Below are 20,503 nucleotides of genomic sequence, written 5' to 3'. Positions count from 1 at the left end.
ATAGATCGTATCGAAAGAATGGTGCCTATCTTTTGTATGCCATTACAAAATACTGTTTTATTTTTCGAACTTCTTTATTTAGATTTACATTGAAGCTCTATGTAGATTAACAGAAAATGTATATAACATAGTAATATCAATCTAAAACTGGAGCACAAATTGCAATGCAAGCGACAGATTGCGAGATTTGCACAATGTGTAGATATTAACTAAGCAGTACCTACAGTTATAAGCCCTTAGCTTAAAAAAATATGTAATGTCATTTTGACAGTGATGACATTCCTCAAAATGGTGTTTCGTTTCATACCGTTTCATAACTTTTTCTTTACTAGACCTATTAGTGTGAAGTTCTTCTGATTTAACGTGATCTTTTGCTGAGAAATTAGATACAAACCGAATATAGCCTATGAGGCTAAGTGAAGTTAAATGTTTTCATAACATAATATACAAACATCATATGATGCCTAGCCTCGCACACCACTGGGATTGCTAATGAATGAGAAATTCTACAATGGGAAAAGAATTGAAATGCCCTTTATGCTGTGATAGAACTTTTGATACTAAGTTATCACTGCTTCAACATTTAACAGGTCTTCTTTCGAACTTAAATTGTCCTGTTTGTGATAACAGATGGTCTTCCATAACTCATCTCATCGAGCATCTCTCATTGGATAATTGTCAGCCTGAAAGCTCAACTCAATCATTTGATGTCCAATCTTCAAAAAGCCATCAAGATGTTACTGAAATTAAACCATATATTTCTAGCAATCATACACTTGGTGAGTAAGGAAAGCAGAAACTGGAGCACTAGTTCTGTTCTGTTGTGTAATGCTGTGATCCTTTTGAAATACTGACTTCAACCTTCTTTATTGTATTAAACTTTGTTTATCTCAACAAAGATAGACACAGAATCTTAAACCTTGCAATTGCCACAAAAATACAAGATCTGCTTAACAAAGTATGCATTCTATGGGATTTGATCTGAATCCAGCCTCCAACTCATGTAGGTCCTGGCCAACTTGGGCAGAACATTTAGGGAACCAACTAATGTTTCTGTCAATTTCTCATTGTATATCACTTACCAATTTATTATTGTGTTAAACATTAATCAATTACAATTCAAATATTTATTGAACTTTTTAAGGAAATGAAAAACAAACAGAACTTTCTCCTCATATTGCCAATAGAGAGATGATTGATAGCATTGATGCCAATAATGGTGACAAGATGTACACAGTGATACTTGGCAGGCATGTGACCAAATCAAACTTTCAGAACCAAGAATTAAAGTTTGTTGAGGATAACGGTCAGAGCCAGTATGTGTATGTGGAAGAGATGGACTCTGATTTAGACAGTGGTAATGTAGTTACAAAACAGAATAATGATGGGACAATATCATTGACTACTGTAAAAGGTATTAATTACTACATTTAGTAGTAAATCTTTATTCTTTCTCTCTTTTAAATTTACATAATAATTTTCTTAATTAAATTTGTTATGGATAATCTAAGATCAAAGATTTGGTAGAGTTGTAGTGTTGGTAGGTGTTTAATCCTATGAATTTTTGTCCCATTAGGAAGAAAGGAAAACACTAAAAATATTCAAAATAGTCTGTGTCACGTGTACTGAGATTCATTGCAATATTTTATTTACTATATTTATTTAATGAAATATAAATGTAATTTCAGATTTAAAAACAGATGCAGGCTCAATAATGCATCCATCAGAGAATGTACTAGAGGATAATCGAGGAGAAGTGTACAGTTGTAACTCCTGTGGTGTCTCCTTCTCATCTGTCATTGAACATATACAGAACTACCACAATGACCAAGAAGTGGTGGTTGAGGTATGATTTTCAGTTTTTTAAATTATTATCAGTGCTCCCATTCTACTTATTTTACTTACTAATATATAAAATTAGGAATATATTCACACAATTTGTTATTACTCAATAATCAATATTAATTCAATCTTTGTTGCTAAATTACATTGCCACATCAGCTGCAAAAAGCTACATGTGGATTATTCAAGAAATAAATATCATAATAAATCTTAACTATCATCTTTAACTGCATTAATACCAAATTTCATTCAAATCGGTCCAGTATTACCATTATTGTTGATAATCTAGTTATTATTTATATTTACTTTAGTGAGAACTCTCTTAAATTTTATTCTGTTTAACATTTCAATACCTTATTGATATGTTTTCAGGAACCTGTAGAAGATGGAGATAATGAAATACCAATGGAGTATGATCCAATGATGACAGAAGGCAGTTTGAACAATACTAACTTCACGTCGCGCCGTATGATCACCGAGACGGGAGATATAGTTGAAGCTCCCATCACAATGAAATCAACAGGTAAAAAAAAATAACTAACTGAATAAAAGACTTGAAAGTTTTTTTTGAATTTTTTTTTAAGTTGTTTTTTTTAATTAAAGAAAAAATAATTCTGCTGTATGTGCAGTGTATTGCACAGATTTTTTTATAAAACCTTTTTACTCAAGAGCATTGACTTTTTTTACGCACAATAAAAATGTAGGTACATAAGTATGGATGCATTCTCACTATGCATACCCTGGACATTTCAATCTATTAATCTTACATATTTTATTATATTGGTATTAATTACGAAAGGTACTTTAAAATGTTCCAGTTGTATCTGATAAGACTCATGAAGAGAAGCCGGCCCGGGGTCAGACGAGGCGGTATGTCCAAGTGGAGAAGTTCTGTGATAGTCACATTAAAGATATTAAGCCGAATAATGGTAAGTTGTGCTATTATATATATTAGCTATTTTCAGTATGACCATTAGTAATATATTTCAGTTTGACCATTGTATCCTTTGTATACATGTGCAATGGATATATATATATATGCGGTTTTCACCATTAAATGGTGTGACTCCTGAGGAAGGAAGGTTTTATTGTGTTTTTACATGAGCGAAGTAGGGACGGGCCGCTAGTCTGTTATAAAGTGTAAAGTTATATCTTAATATTAGCCAGGGTGTACATTCTGCTAAATTTGTCTTGTCACAAAGTCTTTGTCGTAAAACGTCGCATAAAATAAAAGTGTCCTAAAATTGAAAATAGTGTAACGGAAGCCAGGTTATCATGCTCGACCGCCATAAAGGGAAAATCTTCCCGCCAGGCTAGGTGCAGCGCCGGGGAACCGCCGGCTCCGACGGTGTCATGTCGGAGGTTGTATATATGCTCCCAATCGAAAACGCACTGTCTGCGCGGTCTAGGCTTGTTAGCTTCTGGTAGTGAGTCGACCGTAGTGCCATCTATCCGTAGAGTCGTGGATCACTTGTGTGGCTTGATTATTCGTTGCATTTGTTCGGCTTTTTACATCTGCGGCGTTGTGCATGTGGCGTGGTAGATGTCGCCACAATAGAATAGAATAAAAATTTCGAGTAAGCTTTTTGAAAATGGCTATAATAATAAATATATAAAATATTTTGTTTCAGACAAAGATGAACCGTACCACAGAGCGGTAGTGAAGGAGATGGAAACAGCGGACGGCACCAAAGTAAAAATGTTTCAATGTATTGTGTGCGACGTTTGTGTCACGACATTATCTGATATGAAACTTCATCCGTGCAAGCCCCGTGAGTATATGAATATAGGAATTATATTTAACTAGCGGCCCGTCTCAGCTTCGCTCGAGTAAAAACATAATAAATTTTACACCTCAGGAATCATGCTATTTATTGATTAAAACGGCATGAAAATCCGTGCAATGATTATTGAGTTTATCGCGAACAGACAGACGCGGCCGAGGACTTTTTGCTTAAAATATACTTTCCATTTTATTCCAGTGAATGACGTACAAGGTGACTAAGGGATAAGGTCAGCCTTGACAGTTTGATCAGCGACGGCATGTTTAGTTCCTATATATTTAGGGCAAACAACACTCTTTGTCTTTTGTTAATAACATTTTAAATGTTTTAGTGAAATATCCGTGTCCACAATGTCCTGTGTCTTATGAAAACTCAAAGTCCCTGTGTGCCCACATGAAAATTCATAAAATACCTAAAGGTAAGCTTTATATTTTTATTTCTATTATGAAGAAATTCTTCTTCGTGGCGATTCGACGCTGGCGTTCAAATTTGTGATGATCAAATACCTCGCCACTGCAAGAGCATTGATCGTGGCTTGTGCAGTTGGAGGGACGCGTGGGGCAGTCATTAAGTACTGCTGGAATGGAGAGGCTAGGCTTACTCTTCCGCTAAAACAAAATTGAAACGCACTCGTCGTACAACGGTAATAACACTTCATGGACTCCAAGTCCTAGCTAGATGAAGTCGACCGCGCCGGTGAATGAGTAGCGGCTGTCACGCCGGGGCACGGGGACGCTGTCCCTTTAAATTCCTTCATAGACAATTGAAAAAGAGTTAAATTCCTTAACATGATGTGCTCATCATATGAAGGAATTGAAATCTTTTTCAATGAACTATTGGCTAGTAACACTATAAATTATTGAGAAAAATAAGCATATTGCGAGTTATTTAATGCACTCTGAAGGTCGTTTAAAAATCTAGGTACCTGCTTTTTGTTTTTATTTTGTTGTAGACGACAGGGTTTCTTGTGAACTTAGTTACATGCGTGTCAATGGTCTTGGCTTAGGATGCTGAAGACCCTGGACCACGATACTCAATGGCGGCGAAAGGAACCGGGATTTTTTTTATTGCGTCAGCCTAGTCCGTCTTGGTTGCTGATGCTTTACAAGTAACCCTGTATAGGCCATGTTTATTCCATTTTTTTATTTTATGTTTTAGCAAAGTTCCCTTGCCCACATTGTGATTTGTCGTATGAAAACTCAAAAACACTTTTGGAGCACATGAAATTTCACAATGACAAGCACAAAAGTGAGTAAATAATTTGTTTACAATGCCTTACATATAATAGTAATCATGTTTTTATATCTTATGGGGTAGACAGAGCAAATAGTTAACTCGAAGGAAATATTATTAAGTAGTGTTGCTAGCCTATCGCCTATGACAAGATACAGATACGTCACGTCAGATACGATTACGTCTTTATCTCTTACGGGGTAGACAGAGCCAAGAGTTGCGAAATTCAAAGGCCACGATTACCTGTATGGCACAGGCTTTGAGAAGTACGCCTTTTCCCTTTATCTTAAATTTATTCGATTGTAAAATATTTTATAAAAATTTTAGGCGTTCATGTTTCTTCATTAAATACTAGCTTTCGCCCGCAGCTTCCCCCGCAGCTTCGCTCGCGTTTATAACTTATCGTTATCTCGGGATTTAAGCAACGTATCGCGATGAAATCTATCCCGTTAGACCTTCCGCTATACACTGTAAAAATCGCATCGAATTTCAACCAGTAGTTCTTGCGTGATGTGCGATCTAAAATACAGATAGACAACAATTGTAAAAAAATATATTTTGGCTTCTATTAGTCTTTAGTATCTCCTATGTACAGATAACAGCTCACACATTTTATTACATGTATAGATTACATGTATAAATAATATACAAAGGATGCGTGTGCGTTTAATACCTATACATTATTTAGTAAAAATCATGATTCAATGCTTGGAAATTTTTTAAAAAATCTTCATCAATATGAAGGATCGGTAAATTTTCTTGGGAAAAATTGCTGTTATAGTTTTATCTCTAAACGATTTTTTATTCCAGGTGAACAGAAGTACAACTGTGAGATCTGCTGCACAGTGTTCTTAACAAATAAATCGTTGAAACTGCACAAAAGAATGCACGATCCGGTCAAGTGAGTGTAATTATCTTATTCTCTTTGGAACTCTATTGATAGACTCTATAGATAGAGAAGGTAGAGGTCGTTCCGTAATGTTTTCATCATTACACAGTACGAAACAAAATCTGTCTGTCCCTATACAATGTTAAGGATTTCGGTGCGGGTTTTATTATAGATAGAGTGAATCAAGAGGAAGGTTTACTTGTATAATTTATGGTTTTACCCCAGCGAAGTCGGGACGGGTCGCTATTGTAGCATGTTTTGTATATTTATTCCAAAAAGTTTTATTTGTTTAATTATTTTTTAACGTTGGTGATTATGTCAGATTTATTAACTGTAATAATGCCGACGTATTTGAAAATTATGTTCTGTAAAAACATATTCTTTGTTGGAAAACACGCCTAGCTTGGTATATTTACCTAGCAAAATTTTGAACTGTGATTATTGTCCTCGCTAACAAAAAAAATTATAATTTTGCGCCACCATCATCCATATAAAATCTTATAATTTTGCGCCACCACCCTACTTCTAACGTTATAAATATATCGATTTGGATGTATGAGTGTAGTCCTTTTCCAGAACTCGCCCCATAGACCCTCCAGTGAAAAATCAAGATGGCGCCGAACATATAGTAGACGATACGCGGTACCTATGCAATATTTGCAACAAAATGATCCCTATCGACTACCGCACCATACACCAGCATTCACACAAGTCTAACAATAAGATGAACTGCACCATATGCAACAAGAAATTCCAATCGGAAGAATATTTAGAGATGCATATGAAGGCCCACAATATGAACAAGGTAAATTTGACTTTATTTCTTATGTGTTTAGAACTATTATACCTGTTTGTGTGAAGAGAACTTAATTTTCACTATTGAATGTATTATTTTATAATTTTTGTTTAGAATTAGAAATACTGTTGGAACTAAAATCCCATTCCTAGCCTAATTAATATAAAATAAGTTTGTTAATTCTGCAAGCTTTTGTTTGCACATCCAATTTTCTTAGAATTTCGCATACATGTGTGTCGTTCTAGGGCTGTACCCACAACCTGTAGTTAGGGGTAGGCGCACTAGTAACGTTAACTTTAACTTTCGTATCGCCGCCGATTAGATAAAATGGCGAAGTCTGTACTCTGGCCATGTGGTCCGATTGCATTCGTCCTACCGATCGGATGCGATGTTGTGTGCAGGTTATAGTTAACGTCAAATTTGACTAGTGCAACGCTCCTATAGTGATGTGATAGTAATATTCCAGATTCCGGAGAACAAGACAGACAAGTCTCTCCCGTACTGCTGCGTCTACTGTCCCAGACAATTCTCGCGGCCGCACGAGAAAGTCAAACACGAAAGGATACACACAGGTATATACATACATGTGGTTGTGCAATTTATTAATTAATTATAACCACAGAATAATAACTTAATAAATTAATATTTAATTTGTGGAGCTACATTGTGGCGAAGGCCATACCAGGGCGAGTGTGAGAAAGTGCTCCCACTCGTTTTAGGGTTAGATTCAGCTATCGCTAAGTTACAGTGGCGCCTCGATAGTCCACTGTGTCAAACGGCAATTCATTAATTTATTCATATTTTAAATAACTTTTTCTAGTAGTATAACATAGTATATTGTTATATTGGTAATTTTATATCACTTTTGGACGATGTCCTCAGGGAAAAGAGATAAAACTAGTATTTAATGTTGTGTGCAGGAGAGAAGCCGCACAGCTGCGAGATCTGCGGCAAGAGTTTCCGCGTGTCGTACTGCCTCACGCTGCACATGCGCACGCACACCGGCGCTCGGCCCTACGCCTGTCCGCACTGCGGCAAGCGGTACGTGTCTGTGTTTCTGTTCTCACTTCTACAGGTACCTTCACGAATAGGGTATTTCCGGATCCGGATTTCAAATGTGAGAAAAGATAAAATGCACTTTAAATCACTTATATCAGGCAACAAAGAGCTTTTAAGTTCATTTGGGAAAAACATTTTCAAAGTTTCAACAAATATATTCACAATAATTCAATGATGAAAATGAGGCCTTTTCTCCGGAGTGTGAATTTTTTTTACATAGTACCCTATCCAAGAAGGGAATTCTTGTCAAATTCCATTGACAGTTTAGTACTATCTGACAATACACCTGGCGTTCCTCTAGCGTAATCTGGTGGGGAAAAAATTACACGCCATTCAAAGTAGCAAAAAAAAACTAGTCGATAAGATACTAAAACCGCATGGCGACTAAAACCGGCACGATCTACGTTTTTTTGCCATAAGAAAGTCATAGCAATATTTTTCATACATAGTTGACTTACTATATTTATAAAAGATGAAAAATTGGGCTGATTTTCCATTAGTGACGAAAAAGCAATGGAAATTTAGATGTCATTAGAAATTAACGCTGCCAAACCACAAAATTCGCATGGAATATACATGCGCGACAGTGCAACAGAGTAGCAAAATGACAAACAAAGCGGATCATCAGGATATACCCCTCGTAAAATAATTTCGCAACACACATGTAGGACATTTGAACATCGGAATAGTCTCACTAACGTTTACCATGAGACATAACGAGTCTTCACGTCCGGAAATAAGAAATAACGTTTCTCGATATACTCGTAAAATAATATCGATATCTGGCACATGCGGTTTAAATATCTCAATAATGCAAATAAATGTATACATACATGTATGTTTTATGTTATTCGTTGGTGGGTGGCGGCTAAAGTTCTTTGAATATGTTCTGTGATCATATGTATTCAAATTGAACCTAAAGATATGATTTCTAAAGTACATATTGCATATTATAATAAAAAATAAATAAGAAGTATAAAAATTAGTTGCATAATTTTTACTTCAGCAGCACACCTTCACAGGCTTATTCAAAATTAAATAATTATAACCTGAAAGTTAAAAAGATTCCGCGGTAGAACTATCAACTACGCCACATGACTTTGTTCCCGCGAGAGAATTGTGATAAAAAGTACTTGTGTCTAAATTATCTATATGTATCTTGGGTTCTACCTGTGTACTAAATCTTAATCCAACCATTAGATATCGCGTGGATGAGTATACAATATATACACATCCAAACTTTCACAGTATTAATTGGCAGTATTATCTCATCTCGGAAACCTAGCGATATAACATTAAAATGATTAGTCTATTTTATATTATACACTCTAATATTGAAAGAAGCAGCATACAGGTTGGTGAATTGTTAGTATAATAATCCCATTTAATTTCTACCATATTGTACCAGCACGAGTGTATACTGAAAACATTAGTATTTAAGCACCGAGTTGAATGGCGTTCGGTCTGCACTATTACCAAGCCATCATTATGGAGTTATAGTTAGTAAAGTAACGACCGCGTTCTGAGATATGATCTCAAAGCAAACGAGTACTTTGGCTCAAAGCGTCGATCATACAGATCTTGGTCGCTGTATTCCTAAACTAGCTGTATCCTGCGGAGATTCCCGCACCGTAATTATTTTTTCTTTTTTATTACATTTTATTTTCTTAAAATACGTACGTTTTTATGAACAGTAGTGCCATTATAAAACACCATTCACTATCAGTTCAGAATTTTTGAACAAATCATACGGGAATCGAATAAAATAGGGTACGTTTTATTACCAAAGTTGGCGATTCCCGTGTTAATGTGTTAATCTAAGGTATAAGCTACTTTAATACCACATAAAACATTGGCCCAGCCATTTAAGCGGGAAGACAACAAACACACAAACTTGTGGCGTTATAATATTAGTGGGATAGATTTCTTTATTTTATAGCATAGTATGTATATCGGTAATAGCATAGTATGTATGGCACCGAAAATTTACAACAAAATTCCAAATCAATATAAAAGCTTAAATTTAAATCTATTTAAAAAGCACCTCAAGTCTTTATTAACTGATAAATGTTATTATACTTTAAATGATTTCTTTAATGATAGACTCGGATAGAATTTAGGGCTAGTATAAGTACATTATAATTCTTTTTTTGTTTTGGATTTGTAGTGGATAGCATGCTCCTCTTTATTTATTTATATTTGCATACCTATATTCGGTAAAACGTGTAGGTCTAATTCATTTTGACTATTTGTACCCATGTTTTTGGCAAATAAATGTTTTCTTTCTTTCTTTCTATATTATAGTGGGCAAACTGTCAACCTCGTATGGAATTATTATGTATCTCGGGTAAATGTATGGGACATTGATTAGAAAGTCAACCAGTTCTTAACACAACATAAGTACACGTATACCCGGAAAGGATACTTGAAACTGTGTTAGAGACCTCCTGTACCGTATACCTTAAACTTATTTTTAGCAGTTTTCGATTCTTCATTCGAAAGCTTCATTTCTGTATCACTCTATGATTCCGAGCATCTCATGTAAACTGCATATAAACCGTCTTGACGATCACTTTGCGCAAGTAATGTGCAGTTTATGGCAGGAAGAAAATACGCCTGCTCTGGGTTAGCCAACTATTAAAAAATATACTTATGAGTTACGTTCTCTTATACTGAGCTATAGATAAGCATATATAGATCAGCATATCAAATGCTCTGAAATTACTGGTGACTTTGACTTGATATGCGTTTGAAAGATTAAAAAAAAATACCTTTATCAAAATTCGTTCAGTATTTCCTAAATAAATGAACAAGCTCTCAAAACGTTCATTCATTCTAATTTAAAAAAGTTTTTGTCTGTGGAGTCCTTTACATCTTTTTCTATTATTTTCAGTCTCTTGCTATCTCATTTATTTGGTATATATAAGCCCTATTTGGCCTTCCTTTTCCTCTTTCCTTCAAACTTTGGCGTTTATGCATCACTAGAAAGAAAATACGATTCACAACAGAGTATTCGGCGCCCTTGACTTCGTCTCGGCACCATGCAACGTCATTAGAATTACTTTCATTTCTCGATGTACAATGTACTATTCCCCGACAGGTTTAAAGCACACAGCGTGTATAACCATCACCTGCTGACACATTCAGAGAAGCGAGCGTACAAGTGTCCGATGTGTCCGAAAGCGTTCAAAACTTCTGTCCAGCTCGCAGGCCACAAGAAGTGTCACACGAAGCCGTTTTCCTGCCAACACTGTAACAGGTATTTGAAGACTTTCAAAAAGATTCTCACAAAAGTCATCCATTAGGATATAGAAGAATACATTATTGTAATGGTAATATCCTGAAGTTAAGCAAGTCTTAAAAATTGTATATGAATATTTTTAAGCGGTATTTGGCCTTACGTCGGCCTTAAGTCATAGCTGTGAACAGAATACGCTCAGATAAATGAAAGATGTAAAAGTATACCCTGACTTGATTTTTAATACAACGTTCTTATAACCGTTCTTAGAGCGCTGTATTAAAGCTGAATAATAAAAATGCATTATTTTCTTTTATTCCATCACATCTACTTAATTTAATTTCCATTCCCCCAGGCCTTTCGCATCTCTGTACGCAGTGCGTGTTCACATGGAAACGCACGCGCGCCAGAACAACCTGAAGTTCACGTGTCCGCTGTGCGGCGCGCGGTACGCGAGAGCGTTCGCGTTGAAGGACCATGTGAAGCAGGCGCATCAGCTTGACGGGGACTCTTTGGACAAACTGGTGAGATATCATCTATAAATTTATGATAGTTATTTATAGTAACAATCTGAAGTTCACGTGTCTGCTATGCGGCGGACTGAAGGACCTTGTGAAGCATCAGCTGGATGGAGACTCTTTCCACAAAGTGGTGAGTTCTGTAACTTCATTGGGATAACTAAAGTATAATAAATTAAATATGTCATATTCACGTGTCCATGTTTCAAACAAGCGCATCAGTTGGACGAGAACTCTTTCGAGAAACTGTTTATAGGTATATTAGTAGAGTCGTACACAATAGTTGTGAAAATTAAGTACTTTCAAAAGCAGCCAGAAGACATAGGTAAAGAAATATGGCGGTGGAGTCGATCGCTGCGCGCCGCTCATCTTATCTAAGCGTAGTAGGTCGCAAACACTAATTTATATGGGTTGTGGGCAACTTAGTATGAAAAACACCCAAATATACATAGTTATTACGCTGTTGGAACCGCGGGCAACAGCTAGTTTTTGGACAAAAACCCATAGTATTTGCTACCGGCATTGTTATTTCGGCCCCATAAAGGGAGTTATAGCAGACGTATACAGAGTCCCCTCCCACCACGAAATACTTGAAATGATTCAAATACATCTTCAACTTATTATTTACTAGTGACCTGGTCTGGCTTCGCACGGAGTCATTTATGTAGGTATAAACCTTTGGGAATAAATTGTCTAATAAACAGTAAAAATTGTAACAAAATCCGTGGTTTAAATGAAGAAAGCTATTTTTTTTTTTGCAAAAACACGCGTAAATTGATACATAAAATCTTAAAACACTTAGACTCAACATGCCTTACCTTAGAATAGTGTGCAAATATAGTTGCAGTCGCTGCTATACATACTGAAGAAAAAAAAAACAATTTAAATACGATAAACACGAATGCTTCTGAATTTATATGTCCATAAAATTAAAATTTAATTAAACGTCAAAAAAATTAATGATTAAGTATTAAATGTTTGAAATAATATAATTAACAGTTGAACCAATCACACATATTTATTCACAGCAAACCGACGGCGATAAAGATTGGGTGGTTCTTGGTGAGGGCGGAGACACTGAAACCATTCAAATAGAAGCAGACAATATAAAAACTTCGATCGAAGAAGTAGACATACCTACATCGAAAGACAATTCTTTGGTAAGTTAACTAAATTACCTTTTTGCGAAATATTGTGCATGCAAATTTCAGTCTACAGATAAACGATTGATATTTCTTGTTTCAGATAACAATCCTAGATATAAATGCTGAAGAAATGATAGTGCCGTAAATTTACATTTAATAAATAGTTAGATAGGTTAACTGTTATGTAAATAATTATTGTTAAGAGTTTATAATAAGAATTCTTCGGTATTTTTATATTTATTGCAACATAGGGCCTGTTTCACTAGTCTCTGATAGTCTAATCATAAGTTATTCCACTGTAGTAGTCGCAATTGCGTTAAAGTTTAATGCATAAACTCATATACTATATATTAAAAAATCATGCAATATTATTTATGAATCAGACATTTAGTTATATTATAATGAGATCATTTTACAAGCTGTGAAACAGGCCCTTAATTTTTTAAATATTTAATATATGCATAAATAATTACACGTGCCGTCAAATTGGATAATAAAATAAAATTATTTTTGATTATTTTTTACTTTTTCTCTAATTATTGTCCATCGCATAACAGTTTAAATTAGAAATCAATTTGGTCTGCTGATATTTCATTGAGAAAAAGATCTGCGCAATATTAGCAGCTATATTAAAAAACTATTTCGTAGGTACGTGCATTTTTCTGTAATGAAATATTATATTTATCAGTACCTTATTTTTCATATTCGACTAGCGGTCCGTCCGGGCTTCACTCGGTTAAAACCATAATAAATTATACCAGGAATCCATTTATAAATGATAAAAACTCTTAAAAATCCGTCCGGTTGCATTTGAGTTTATCGTGTTCATACAGACTATTTCTTTTTATATTAAGAATTTATGTTCTTCATATTATAAAAAGATGTCGTAAAATTATAATTTTCACTTGTAACAACAAGTGAAGTGAGACTATAATATCATACAAACATATTTAAAATAATAAAATGGTGAAATATCTTCATATAGTTTTCTAATTTGACGACATTATTTGCCACAAAAAATATTTGAAGATTTATCTTCATAGCTAATATTTATTGAAACTATTTACTTATTTAAAAAAGGAATGCATACTTATGCATAGTATATGTGTTCATGAAATTGTAATTTGAAAATGTTTAAATCAATATATTTTACCACATTGTGTTTCTAGACAATAATAATATGTACTAACTGGTTCGTTTTACTTACCACACCTGTTTCCCGCAGAAATATCAAATAAATATTTTTCTCGAGATATTTATACATTATATTATATTACCTAGCTAGGCAATTCAAATTTCTATTGCATTGTAATTGTATATGTATTTTGCCGTCTGTTATACATTATGTAGGTTTAGGTTTTTCGACGATTTTAGGACAATGTTGTTTACTTGTTAATTATGCTATGAGCTTTCTTGTAAGGGTGTTATTTTGTAGTCAATTAAAAGGTGACAATAGCTGAATCCATATGAATATTTTTCATGTGAAAGTGTGTTTATTAATACCTACTTCTTTCACGTCAAAATGGAGCATTGGGATTGAGGTGGTTTTTGATGTGGTATCAGCTACTTCATAATATAAGTCATAGATAGCGTATCAGCTCGTTTTGACAACTTTGTGAAATGTTTTGACAACATATAAATGTTGCAATTCGCATAATATCAACTACGATAAAAATTTAAAAAACCTATATATGTATTTAGATCAGTTTACACCATTTATTTTGATTCCACTTTCTAATAATATGTCTAATTATAGGAAAATAAATTATGTTTGCATACTTTCTTTGTGGTGGCACATATGATTTCCTATATCTTAACATGCATGTAAGTAAAGTGATAATTATATAATTATCTCCTTTAATTGAATCGTTAATTCGAGAAATCGAAAAGTTGACAGAAAGACATATTTAGGTAGTAGACATAGAACGACTCGCGCGCTGATTGACATTTTGAGAAATTGACAAAACGAGCTACTACGCTAATTTGCATGTATGCAATATAACGAATTCAAAATATTGTGAAATAAGTTCCTATATAATATTTGGCTGCATGTGCGATAAGTTTTAGAAAATATTTTTCCCTAGTCCAAAATTATACTAATCACAAAATTAGCATTTGTTCAGTGTTTTAATATTGTCAATCAGCGGTTTTAGTTTTTCTTTTATATTTAATTCCATTTTTTACTTATAAGATTCTTTATTCATTATCAACAGTTGCCCGAATGTTTGACCGTGCCACTTTTATTTAGATGCATACTAGCATATTTTTTATTTTCAGTATGATTTTTAAGTTGTACTATATCATTATCAATATTGATATCACAAATTATTAACCGGACTTGTAATTTAGATTGACAATTTGATTTTTGCATATAAATCCTTTCCTAAAAAATAAACTTTAAAAAGTAATTTCAATTAGTTTGCACTGCAGTAAATGTTATGTATATTTTTTTACCTAATCACAATATATAATTAAAATAGGTTTTTGCTGCAAACTGGGATCTTGAATTTGTGAGAATAAAAAGTTTTATAATTCATATAGTAATTTTATTATATTTATAGGACATTTTAATAAACAATATAACAATTTTATACTTGTAATAATTAGAATGTTACATATTTTTTGGTATACAGCTGTATTCAAAACTCCATGTTGTAGAAACAAAATTTTCAAGTAACAATGGATTTATCCGAAATATCTATAATCTATTTAACTCTCTAATTAAGTCTACTTAATTAACTATCACATTTATTCATATCAGCGTAATTCACTATAATCTTAAAGTTAATAATGGAATAGAGAAGTGTCTTTTCATAAATAGTTCACTTATCACGTTTGTCCATTTGTCCACTCACCTTCCATCCTCCACACGGAGAAGGCATAGCTGAGCTTGTCCTGCGCGAGATATTTTCCGTGCTCGCCGCCGGCGTCGCTACTGTTCTCGCTATTGGTGCCCGCCTCGCTGTTGGACAGGATCTGGTACAAGAACTCTATGTATTGCGTCGCGAGCTGCAGCGTCTGTATCTTGGACAGCTTGTCGCTTGGCAGCGATGGAATGATTTCTCTCAGGCTCGCGAACGCCTCGTTCAAGCTCTGCGTCCGCTGCCTCTCCCGCACGTTGGCCATCACCCGCTGGATCTGCATCTCCTCGAACGACTGCGTCTTCTTCCGCGCCGATTTCGAGCGCTTCCTCGATCGCCTTTGTTCCTCATTTTCTGAACTCCGATCCTCCGACGACGGATACGTCACGTCCAATTTGGGCATTTCATTATTTTCATAGTAGCCTCTTATTCTGTCCTGGGAATTTGAGTCGTCGAAATAGAAACTTCTAGTTTGTCGTTGGTATTGTTGGTCGTATGGCGCGTAATGTTGTTGTTGGTAATCCCGTTCGTCAGTCTCGAAAGCGACGTTGGGGGGCCACTGGTGCGGCAGCGGGCGCTCGTGGCCGCCGCTGAGGTCCATGAGATGTGTGGGCGAGGAGGGCGCGAAGGCTGGCGCCTCTGCATGCCGCTCCACTTCCACCGGAGCGTACCTAAAGTATTCCTCGTCTTCGTGGTAATCGAGCTCGCGTTTGATCGGTAAACTGCTATCACAATTTTCGTAATTCATTTTGTAAAGTTTTCGCGGTACGTGACGTGAGCGACATGAGAATCGCAGGCGGACTGCAGCCACCGACTGCGGAGTCCTGTGCCCGCCCCGAGCCGTCCCTTCATTGACAAGATACAAAAAATAACCATCTCCATCGCGCCGCGCCCCTGACGCCGCCCCCCGGCTCGCAGGACGTGCCAGACAGAGACAGAAATAAAGACGCGATCGTTTCTGTTTATCTTGTCCATCATCTGAACGTATTTCCCGATACATAGCTATAGGTAGATATGGTGCTCGGTCGCCATAACCGATCGCATCGGTGAACTCGCATCCTGTGAGATTCGCCGAAGCGGTGTTTGTAGATGGACAAAGACAATATACGGATCCGAACGTTCTGCAAATGAATGTCATGTATACCTACGTTACTTTCTTCCTGTGAAGTCTGAAATTCGATATTTTTGTGACCCTTAAAATTTGAATGAGTTGTTTCCCCCGCAAAGGTCCTAATAAAACCGACTTTCATGGCCATTATAATATTTCACGTGACATAAAGTTCGGCGCCACCCTTGCTCGTTTTTTGTAGCAGTCGCGTCGTCCTGCCGAGGCGGTTATCCTAAAAATATCCCTGACGCAATGTGACCAAGGAGCCCCGACGCGGTCCCACGGCCGCTAGCCTTCGGTATAAATATTTAATTTATTTATCTCGCTCCCAATAACAAAGATAGGTATGACAGCGCCTGCTTAATGTTAGAAGCTACGGCTGATATTCTGTGATCATTAACTGATTATTTTTTTTAGGTGTGAACTGCATTTGTAGAAAATCACTATAGTCAGTAACTGAAGTTTTCATCTTGGACGAAAAAGGAATTCTACTAGCGGCCCGTCACGACTTCGTTCGAGTAAACATAATAAATTATACACCTAAACTTTCCTCAAGAATCACACAACCTTTTGGTGAAAACCGCATGAAAGTTCGTAAAGTACTTGAGTTTATCACGAACAGACGCAGACAGAGGCGGCAGCATACCTTGTTTTGTAATATGTAAGGATGAGGATCTATTTATAAGTATTATACTAACTTCACACTATATAAACACCGCTTCGGCGAATCACATGTATAAATTTTGACACAATTCACGGATTTATCTTGTAGTCCTTTTTATTAAATGGTTTGTGTTTTTACCCGATTGTTGAATGAGGTCATATTTTAGGTCAAGCTTTTTTTATATCATTATACTCCTAAATTCCGTTACCGATTTAGATAAATATATGAGGCATCTTTAAAAATGTTTGTAAACGGTCTACCCTGTGGACTGACTATAGGGTGAGATTTCTTATCACAAAATAACTTTGTTTTTCTAAGGAACAGAAACGGTGATCTTAGGTATCCTGTACAAAAATTAAACATCAGTTTTAATTTTTGTTCTTGTGAAAATTTTTTTTTGTCATCAAAATACATTTAATTACTTTCAACTTATAACAGAAACAAAAATAAAACTATTGACTAATACACATGCTGCCTATTTCGAGCGAAGTTACCACACCGCGTGGCGGAGACAAGTCATTGTTAAGTTCATTATCCATAATTCTAAAAATACTTACAGGTACATTATTATAACGCTACTTTTGACAATCTAAACAAAGGTATGTAAACTTCTGACCTTTTACTCTCTCATCTGAGCGGTTTCCCGGCTTCTTTCTCAGCCAAAGGCCGCGCAGGAATTTTATTCTTTGAATCGCCAATATTCGATATTTTTAGGCGTAGGTACTTATAAAATTAGAATCATATTATTATATTATATTCTTACAAAAGGAATAAATAATTACATTTTGTACCTTTTAGGGTTAACCCATACCACGAAAACAAAAACGGTGTCCTTACATCCTATATCTAGGATCTAACTAAGAATTATCTATGTGAGGTGATCAAGTAGGTCGTAGGTAGGTAGGTTTTCGTCTAAAATATTTAGTTTATAATTTCAAATTTTAGTTTTTCTAAGTCTAATATAGGTTTACATGCATTACCATCATCATTTTACACACACATAAGTATATGTGTATAAAATGCAAGGTAATTGCCCATGGCCTTGTCCCATTTTTTTCGCAAACATATCCGTATTATTTTCTAAATTATCATTTAGGTTTGAAATACACTCGCAATAAGCGTCAGAATTGCAGTCGGTGTGCTCACTAAGGTAACATCTGGTGTCAAGGGATTCCCTAAGTAGAATTTCATTGATGAGCCGAACTACTCATACCGTTATCTCTTATTGCTCTTCGGTTCTCACGGTAAAAAGTGCCAAGTTGTGGAGATTAAGATTTTATGAATGGCAATTAGTTAGGTAGGTACTTACCTACTGAGAGCAATGAAAGGTATTTAGAGGGTACCTATCCCATGTGTTAAACCTGCACTGTTTAGTCATAAAATGCGTTCATATTTAGTTTTATTATATTTTTTATTGTGTAAGTACATTTCGTATTGAATTCTAAACAATTATATAGGTACCTGACTTAAGTTCACTAGGATGGTGAGAAATTTTCATAAAATAATAATTTAAAAGACACTTTTACAAGAAGTCAAAGCATATACTTTTTCGAAATGTTATATATTTTAAGTATACGGAATTTGTGATATTCATATATCTATACCTATGTTTATTAATGGCGTTAATCCGTTTATGTAGGTGGGAGACAAAACTTCATCCCCTAGTTATAGGGGCGCTACAGATGTTTTAACTTTCAACCGAGATTATCGCTTCGGTTTATTTTCCTAAGGGTTTTACGGCTCTGCGGTTTATTCTCACTTTTTGTGGGTAAGTGACACCTGCTTGAGATAACGAGGATATTTGGGGGTGATTATCGTGTATGACACTGTGGATTTGGGAGCGTCACAAGGAAAAATACTTATTTGTAAAGCATACCTAAGTACCTACTCTACGAAATTGCTGCCGACGCGTATATAGTGATATGATACTGACTGACATGCTTTTAAATATTGTGCATTGAATAAAAACTCAAGTTCCATAATTTATTTTATGCTTTATTTAGTTAACTATGTTTTTTTTTTGAGAAAACATTGTAAAAGTTTTGTTTGTGTAGGTATCTATAATTTTAAATGAAATATACTTATTATTTTAGTTCTTTTAGATAACAAAGGCATGCATGTAAGTATTTAAGTAAGTTATTTAGATAAAATATATTTTCACAATAGTTTAAAAAGAACATAACCTACAAATACTTGTATGATTAATGATGATAATACAAACCTAGTTTGGCCGAAAAGTAGATACTAATTAATTATAGGTGAGTAACTATTGTTGGTACATATATTTAGATAGGTAGATAAGTAATGTTAGGTACCCATATGCATATAGAAGGCGAATACATTTTCAATTTGTACAAGTAAATAAAACCTATGAATATTCATGATTCTAACAGGTAATAGAAATAAACAGATGATTGTCACAAGAAGCATGGCGGCCTGTATCAAATCAACGACAATTCCACCGGGACTCCGCCCTCTTTATTGCACCTGCCAAGTGCAGCGAATCACGAGTTGGCGATCCGCCCTCTGGATCGCTCGCAGGTGATATTATATTTATTGTTGTGACATTCTGCAATATTGAATAGGTTCATCTTTTTATGCTATTATATAAATATTTGTTCATCTATTTACCTATTAGCATTGTCATCGCCATCCTTTTTCTCTCGTCTGAGTCGCCATCACATTTTTCTCATTGAAAAAATATTTGGTAACACGCTGAGACCTCAGACTTTGGTAAATTTAATTAACTAAGTAGGTAGGTACCTACTTAAGTATGTTTTAATACTTAGTACCTACTTAGAAATATGTGTCTATTATAATTCATATGTCACTTACTTTTTATTATGATAGGACCTACTTAGTCATCGTTTTTACGATTAGGTCGGTATTTTATGACCAATTAGTTATTTATTTTAAAATATTTTAGTACTTACCTATGTATTATATTCGAGCAAATTATTTTCGTCCAGGAAGTAATGATGGGAGAGGCATAATGGTCAGTAATAAAGCAAACTTTGGGAAGCTTTCCCACGACGCAACCCCACATCTGCGCGCCGTATGCCAAAAATACCCTCTGCCCAGCGATGACCATTGTTTCAGGATAATAAAAACGAGGATTAGGTTCTAAACGGCAATATCGTAATAAATAATAAGTCTTGGAAATGTTCAGCGTCATAAAACATCTGTGGAGGCGGCCGCAGCTGCGCCTGCGCTCCGTAGAAAATACGTCACACGTGGTCTCATCCATAGTCCTACCTACCTGCTAGCTGACTGATAACATTGTTGCACTAATGCTTAATACTAATTTGTAGGTCATCACGCATTGTTTGAACACCTGCGTGCAAATATAATAGCCAGACCAACACT

At 35.2% G+C, this 20,503-nt stretch overlaps 2 protein-coding genes across 3 annotated transcripts; one reads left to right on the top strand and one right to left on the bottom strand.

The window, feature by feature from the left end:
• The first annotated feature begins 271 nt into the window (after positions 1 to 271).
• Positions 272 to 15,040, top strand: LOC128675373 (zinc finger protein Xfin-like). Of its 2 annotated transcripts, XM_053754753.1 has the most exons (16): positions 272 to 779; positions 1,145 to 1,414; positions 1,689 to 1,846; positions 2,215 to 2,365; positions 2,661 to 2,771; positions 3,474 to 3,614; positions 3,958 to 4,044; positions 4,785 to 4,874; positions 5,670 to 5,760; positions 6,325 to 6,553; positions 7,011 to 7,116; positions 7,465 to 7,585; positions 10,704 to 10,862; positions 11,197 to 11,365; positions 12,388 to 12,519; positions 12,605 to 15,040. In XM_053754753.1, exons 1-16 carry the CDS (start codon positions 497 to 499, stop codon positions 12,647 to 12,649), a joined length of 2,343 nt encoding a protein of 780 aa, XP_053610728.1. In that variant the 5' UTR covers positions 272 to 496; the 3' UTR covers positions 12,650 to 15,040. The 2 variants fall into 2 exon arrangements, with proteins under 2 accessions (XP_053610728.1, XP_053610729.1); XM_053754754.1 differs by lacking the exon at positions 4,785 to 4,874.
• LOC128675374 (twist-related protein-like) lies at positions 14,087 to 16,221 on the bottom strand. The gene has a single exon (XM_053754755.2). It carries the CDS (start codon positions 16,111 to 16,113, stop codon positions 15,334 to 15,336), a length of 780 nt encoding a protein of 259 aa, XP_053610730.1. The 5' UTR covers positions 16,114 to 16,221; the 3' UTR covers positions 14,087 to 15,333.
• Between the last annotated feature and the right edge of the window lie 4,282 nt (positions 16,222 to 20,503).

The sequence above is a fragment of the Plodia interpunctella genome, chromosome 14 (genome assembly GCF_027563975.2).
Source record: "Plodia interpunctella isolate USDA-ARS_2022_Savannah chromosome 14, ilPloInte3.2, whole genome shotgun sequence".
NCBI classification, from domain to species: Eukaryota; Metazoa; Arthropoda; class Insecta; order Lepidoptera; family Pyralidae; genus Plodia; species Plodia interpunctella.
The sequence above is the reverse complement of the archived record's forward strand: the minus strand, read 5'-3'. Positions and strand labels throughout refer to the sequence as shown.

Excerpts from the sequence above, each read along its gene's own strand:
- LOC128675373 (XM_053754753.1), top strand. The coding sequence starts at position 497 with ATGAGAAATTCTACAATGGGAAAAGAATTGAAATGCCCTTTATGCTGT. Across the intron at positions 7,586-10,703 it reads TGTCCGCACTGCGGCAAGCG|GTTTAAAGCACACAGCGTGT; the intron begins GTACGTGTCTGT and ends ATTCCCCGACAG. Across the intron at positions 12,520-12,604 it reads CATCGAAAGACAATTCTTTG|ATAACAATCCTAGATATAAA; the intron begins GTAAGTTAACTA and ends TTCTTGTTTCAG.
- LOC128675374 (XM_053754755.2), bottom strand. The coding sequence starts at position 16,113 with ATGAATTACGAAAATTGTGATAGCAGTTTACCGATCAAACGCGAGCTC.